We start from the raw sequence: 7606 nt of genomic DNA on the forward strand, positions 1-7606 counted from the left end.
CTTCAAGCTTCATCAACATGATCTTTTATATCATTTGCTGCATGTTAATTTTGTAATTACTATGTTCTTGATAATGATAAAATTGAACTCATCTTGATTGATTTCATTGTCACTGATTGCATTGATAACAATACCACCGATGCTGTCATCTTAATGACTCCTTAAGTTACTAAAGATCATATTTTAAAACTTTATTTTATATTATGTTTTCGTTGAACGATATTTAAATAAATTCTACAAATATTTCGCCAAACTCATTAAATAGCAAAGGAAGAACATAATTTGTAAATAGTTTTAATCAAGCTGCTGTTACACATATGCCAGCTGAAAATGTTGCTTGCTGCTTTGCATTCGCAATACTACTTTGCAATTGTCCAATAAATCTATAGTGTTGGATATTAGGGATGAAATAAATTCTAGTCTTTTTAAATTTCCGGGGTATACAATGTGCACATCGATGCTTATCAGTATTCAGTGATGGAAGCTTGTCATCACATCAGGCCAAATTAGAACCATTTCCACCGTGGGATATGTCGTTGAAACCTTTGGTGTCTTTGAGTCTTGCGGATGTAGGAAAAATACAGATTGGACTTCCTAGTGGTAAATGATTTATCTCAATCTGTAGATCAATGAGGCTTTACTACTGTATGGCTTGGGTTTCAAAACTGAATTATAATTCTTTGGACCAGAAGTACTATTTGTTTGTGTAACAATTTTGTCTGTTAGTAAGGTTAAGGTTATAAGATTGTGATTTGTGAATTGGCAAAATGTAAATGTAATAATTAGCATAACAACTACTTCAATATCAATGTATAATGGTATAACTCTTGTAAACAATAATTGATTTTCAAAATAATGCTGTTTGAAACTGTAGGACCAGAGTCTTTAGTGTTGCATAGTAAATTGTCCTGATAGTGTATTTTTTTTTGTTTCAGTGTTTGTAAAAGATTTACAATTTATTTGACAAAAATAAAATATTTCGGCAACACACATTCAATGTACTTTTGTACCATACGTTTTACCTAGTACATGATAATTTGCTTTTAAGTAGTCAGTAAAATAAATAAGTTAAAATCGAATATTTACTTGTGCGATTTCATTACCATCATCATTGGATGCTTGAACTATTAACATACTAAATTAGTGTTTCCAAAGGCGATCTAAATACAACTTGGGAGCAGATTTACCGTACGTACTCGTTGTTATGTCGAGCCAAATTTCAAATAACAAAGATCATAATTTGGCATATCATAATGCGCCTACAGATTGGGGTATATGTTGTTTGTTCTACTGATTACTCCAAATAAACTGCACAGAAACAAATCTGCTGGCGCATTATGTGACAGAAGATCTGGGCGTGTGCAGTTTTGCAGCTGGAGTCGACTTATACGCAATTACATACGATAAGTGCTGTCGGATAAAGTTAATCATATTTTTGTTTCGCCTAAAATTTGTATATATTTCAGATATTTATTATTTATTAGCTGAAACAAAATGATAAAGCCAGCAAAAACATAACCAAATGATTAAGATTCCATGAAAGAAACAGAGGAAGAGAACAAATAAATAGGTTGAAGCATTTACATCTAGAATATTAGCACTAAGCAGGGGACAGACCACACTAATTCATTTCCCAAAGAACATTACGCTAATATATACAAATAAACTTAATTTCGTCGTTACATTAGCATTCAAAATCCAAACATTCTCCCATTTATTAGAATCAGAGAATATTTTTCAGCTTTGAATAGAAGGTACTTAGCAGCATTTCCTTGCGCCTCGTACTGCCAAACAGGAGAATCCCTTGTGTGCAGTAATAACATATAATCCCAACAAGGGTGCATGTGCAATTTTGTAAGAACGAAATTAAGTAAATACATAATGTCACTAAAGTTCATAGATTGAATTTTATAAAATATGTATTGGAAAAAATTTTAAGTTAATTTACTAGCCAATAAGTGGATCTCAAAATATTTAGTATTCTAAATAAAAATCCAAACTGCTTGACGGGTTCTCTGACTGTAAAACAAACATTGATCCCCAATCTTGAAGAATTCGTGCTCTCCACGTGTACCGTAGATACAGACTGATTTTTCTATTTTATGCCCTGGTGACTAGGGAGGTGCCAATCTGGTACGATAAGCAACAGGTGTTGCATTGCTTGGGTACGAGAAGTCACCAGATTTGACCTAAATCTGTCAAGAAAGAGACAAAACTCTGGATGTCCGTTTGGTGCGATCTTGCCTTATTAAATTAAAAAACACTCAAAATAAAAATTACGCACATCCAATTATACCTTTTAGATATAAAAATTACATATAAAATTCTTATACTTAATCGGGTCTTACCATCATAAGATACTTGTACAATTTCTGTCTTTCAAAATATGATGTAAATGGTCAAATACCGATTTTGATAAAAAAAGGAAACGTATATTTCAGATTTAGTGAGAAATCAATAATTCTAAGAAATGCTGTTCTATTTTTATAGGAAACACAAACATTTGAATATTCGACTCTCAATGCTGAAGAATCAAGATTTGTAAGTTTGAAAGTATTTTATTTGGAATTTGCAATAATGAATCTAACATTAAAATTGCTAATAATATATGAAATTCATGAAGACGTTGAAACAATCCGTACAATCCCATTTGAATTATACACTATAAAATAAGACAAACCTACAGCTTTGTTAAAGGGGCAATTGGAAAGAAATGACACACTACCTTCAAAGATTAAATCATCGTACGGCATTTGTCAGGGAAAAAAATTACAATGCATAAATTAATACAATATTAGATTTTCTTACCAGCAAAACATCAGACAGAACTCTGTGTACAGGTGCGGTTCTGCTGACCCTACTTCTGTGCAACAGCTTATATTCAGTCTGCCATGCAGTATGCGCCGATCTTGGCTCCAAAAAATGCTCAGGGTTCAGAGCGCATAGACGTAACCTTTATTTGTGAAGTTAGAATCATTGCATAAAACATTCTTTCTCAAGCAGTCCTACCAGGTAGGGAGACGTTAACGTCACCTGACCTCAAAGTTCATGATTTTTCCAACAATACTACATCTTTTCAACTAACGCAACCGTGGAATAATAGCCTATTACTAAATAACTGACGTAAACTATAGGAGAAATTAATATATATATATATATATATATATATATATATATATATATATATATATATATATATATATATATAACATGAATAGGAAATGGAGTATGATAACTATGGTACTATGTATATTCGACTTTGTGAAGAATGTTAAAACGTTTAGTCCTAACAATACCCTCCTGTTATTGAGAGTCGTGCCCTTGATGCTCGACAAGCAAAACAATAAAAGAAAGGACACAAGAAAGGGAAATATCAAAACTTCAATAAAAAATGATGCATAGACAGTAGTCATTTAGTAATGGAAATACTTCAGTCGTAATAATTGTAACAAATACAGTTTAGTTCCTTGTTGTAGTGCGCGACAAAGTAAAATTAATGAGCTACTTTTGAGTTCTGCCATCGGTACTCCCAACTTATTTATAACAAAAATTCAGTGATTTATCTGATTACCTTAGATCACTTTTAAGGTCATGCAACCATCTTTCAGTTCGTTTTGTAAACTCTCTAAATTGTCAATGGGAAATGAACCTGCTAAAGAAATATGACCCAATGCTGATTCCAACATCTAACAATGGCATGGAAATTCAGTAGCTTGCCATTGGCAAATATTGCATCTTTATCTTTTATTTATTTCTCGTCTATCTCCAACTGTAACAAACTGATGACAACACAAAAGTTGTACACAAAAACATCTAATATTGGTTTATTGTACAAAAGAAAGGAAAGGGTTAGCTGCAACAATACAGATTTATAGACCAACACTACACCCAAATATGAACATACCTGACATAGATATGGTCATGGAATTGTTGACTATTCCTTATCGATGGCAATTATCCACATTCTACTCTATCCCATGGATTTCATCCACCTTCTTGCCATCTTTTTCAGGTTTGTTGACCAACAAAAAGAGTCAGTCGTGCAAGTCCATACCATAGTATAATCGTGATATATATGTTTGTCATAGACACGATGCAGCGTGCCTTGTCTCCTAATCAGACCCATTAGTCAATGTGTTTTGATTTGAGAATTTGCTTCGGATGAGGTCAATTACTCTTTTATTAAGACTGAACGATGCCATGATAAAAATGCCTATAGAGGCATTTAGAACAATGAAAAGGTAGGAAAGAATGATTTCCTCTGTCCATATATAAAGAAATCCGAAAATCCACGTGATTCCTGTAAGAGAAGAAAGTTTAGCAAGGATGACAGCATTATTCCTGCGATTTGTAATATTCATCTCAAAATGGTGTAAGGAACGGAGCTTGTATACAACCACACAGAACATAACCAAATTGGACAGAACAACGAAACCGACAGGGAGGGCAAACGTAAAACCGACCATATTCTTACTGGAAATGTAACATTTCCGAGAACCATAACCTATTTCTACCATGTCAGACTCGACCAAAGATACGATGATATTGGTTAGAACAAATATGAGTGATAAAACAATTACAATGACTGTGTAGATGACGACGGTTTTTGAACTTGTGGTCTTTGGTAGCGGTTTACGCAGCTTAACGAACTTTTTAAACATGTGAAAGGTGCACACCTGCATCCAAAATATTGCAGATAACCAGAAAAAGTGAAGCAATACACCTACACCTTTACAGATGGAACCTGTGGAAGTCGGAGTAAATTCATATACTATATACATTACTTGAGCCATCATTAGGCTGATGACAAGAAGCATATTGATCTGTCCAGGAATTGTCCGCAGTTCGGGAAAAACGATGTAAACTATAAGAGTCAGAAGGATACAAATAAGCGACATGAACGTACAGATAATCGAAATGATTGTATCAGCTTCAAAAGAGACATGTCTTTGTCTTTTTTCTCCCGTCACAACCAGAGATGACATATATACATGTGTACAGATCCTCAAACTTGTTCCCTGACTAGTATTTACGACATTGAAATCTGTCATGTTCAGACTCAAGTTTAACTTTGGTACATATATACCATATTCAGTGTAGCTCCATTTAAATAGCTGCTCATCAAGTTCTACCATAGTGCATGGGATCAAATCAGATAGAAACAGAGTTATACATGACTTAGATATTAAACACGCATCATACATGCTTTCACAATCACTGGAATTATTAGCTAGAAAGGTAATAGAGGATGAATCATCTGATAGATTAGCTGGAAAGGTAACATGCGATGAACCATCTGATCGATTAGCTATAACAAAACCACGCGTTAGATGGGGTGTAAGTGTAATCTTTATGTTGTTGCCCAACTGAAAGCTGACAGTAGCGTTTGCGATGTTAAGAATCATTTCGTATATGGGATCCAACATGACAAATCTAGTCAATTTTAACTTCCACTTTGAAGAAATGAATGTTATAGTAGAATTTAACTCTTGAGAATCCCACGCAATGTATTCATTTTTAACAACTGCGTTGTAGTCACTTATTTTATATACTGTATCACGGTTACAGATATCGTATTTTGAATCCTCCAAATACGGTAGCAATTTGTCAAACCATATGCCAATTTTCTTTGCAATTTCACTTGCCAGTGATAACGGACACTTCTCCAATAGACGAAAAGTAATTTCTATTTTAAAGAAGACCACATCTATCTTGTTCAAAGTATTATTATTGACACATTTACCATTGGTGAGGATCTTTGTGCGAGAGCAGTACAGCTGTCGGAATTTCATCTGAAACAAGTAAACTAAATGAGAATATCTCTTATGTTGTATATATATATATATATATATATATATATATATATGTGTGTGTGTGTGTGTGTGTGTGTGTATGTGTGTGTGTGTGTGTGTGTCACTGTACACAGAGAGAGAGAAATAGGGAGATTACAGAGTGAATCGAAAGATTAACAACTCAAGATTTTTTGTATGGGATTCATAGCATGCCGATGATACATTATCCATGTAAACAGATATTGATTGCTACAATAAATGAATCACTAAATTGTGCTCTATATTTAAAAGTCAAAATCACACAGTTAATTTAATTACTAAATTATGACCTTTTATTTCAAAATATTCAAGACGTCCGTCTGTTTGTCGACATAAAAAATTAATTAAACTATATTTACATTTGATCATACTTTGCCTGCTATTTCCTCTGATTAGTTTCATGCAATTATACAATCGCCTGCAAATGGAATATAAGAGTTTGTAATTTTAAAGCAAATGATGTTCATTAGTCGCTGTTGTTAAGTTGGTCGAGCGTAGGACTCGTCATCCAAAGTTCTCAGAAATGTTACTGACCGATATTATTGTTGTTCTGGGTATGACGCCGTTTTACAGCACACGATAGGCAATAAGTGGCCGCCATTATAACTGTTATGTTATATTTATTTATTTATTTATTTGCAAGAGGAGGAGTAGTTGTGGTATTCAAAGAAGAAATCTATTGTCAAACAGAAAGAAGAGGATGCGATGAATAAAGAGGAATAGCAGCTACAGCATCAGAGCTATTTGTGACATTGTCAGCAACGACAACAAAACAATTAAGAATAATCGTACAACCAATAGTAGTAGCAGTAGTAGTAGCCTCAGTAGGGGCAGTGGTAAAGTTTATGTAAGCTCAAATGGCAGAGTTTTTTCAATATGTGCACAATCTTCTCTAATACATTCACAATCTTTAAGTAGATGTTGTTGTTGCTTAGACTTTCTTGCGGTAGCTGCGGTTAATGTTGTTCTAATTGTAATAAGTGTAATCTTACCAAGTATGGATCAAACACCGAATCATTAGGAGATTCTGTCGATTCCTGATGTTCAGGCTGATTACTTAGGAAATTCAAGAGTTCCGGATAGGTATGCATTACTGGGACTATCTGCGGGGTATTATTATAAATTACTGGGACTATCTGCGGGGTATTATTATAAAGCATGCAGAAGACATTTTTATATGTAGAATTAAGTGGCGAATTACAAAGTCTTTGAATGCCCTCAGCATATTCAAACCTATATCCAGCTTGGTTACAGCTAGATATAAGTGGTGTACATTTCTCTGCTGTATACGGTTTTGGTGGCTGAAATGTTATGCAAAATTCCTTTGTGTTGATCATATGTATGCTGTTTTCTATTAGGGAGAAATTGGAGATCAAACTATTGATACGATTCAAAGAAACATCCCAAGCCAGAAGATTCTCCTTTACAATCTCATGGCATGAAGCGCAAAATGCATTCCAATAGTTAAGTTGAGATCTAATATCTGTAACTGGAGTTACATTGGAAAAGTCAAACTCCCCTGATATTAGGTAATCCTTGTCCAATCTTCTGCACGCCTTCCTCATTTCCATACCATATCCAGGTGGACAGTCAGTGATAAAGTAATAACCGGATCGCTGAGGTGGACAGAATAAATTATGTGTGTTTTGTTGAGTTGGTTGCAATACCGGGTATTGGCATTCTAACTCATTTCCTTCAACTGCAGCAGGTTGATCTAAATCTCCAACAAAATCAGGGCAGCATTCTCTCCTACAGTCAAAGTCACATCTACATTT

The 7606-nt window shown here is 34.1% G+C and overlaps 1 protein-coding gene across 1 annotated transcript; it reads right to left on the bottom strand.

Annotated features, from left to right (window-relative positions):
- Positions 1 to 3239: 3239 nt before the first annotated feature.
- On the bottom strand, positions 3240 to 5776 carry LOC149778792 (latrophilin receptor-like protein A). Its single transcript, XM_089938522.1, has one exon. The coding sequence runs from the start codon at positions 5424 to 5426 to the stop codon at positions 4113 to 4115; it is 1314 nt and encodes a 437-aa protein (XP_089794648.1). The 5' UTR covers positions 5427 to 5776; the 3' UTR covers positions 3240 to 4112.
- Between the last annotated feature and the right edge of the window lie 1830 nt (positions 5777 to 7606).

This window comes from Sinohyriopsis cumingii, chromosome 17 (assembly GCF_028554795.1).
Source record: "Sinohyriopsis cumingii isolate HCF-2022 chromosome 17, ASM2855479v2, whole genome shotgun sequence".
Lineage (NCBI taxonomy): Eukaryota > Metazoa > Mollusca > Bivalvia > Unionida > Unionidae > Sinohyriopsis > Sinohyriopsis cumingii.

Excerpts from the sequence above, each read along its gene's own strand:
- LOC149778792 (XM_089938522.1), bottom strand. The coding sequence starts at position 5,426 with ATGTTGGATCCCATATACGAAATGATTCTTAACATCGCAAACGCTACT.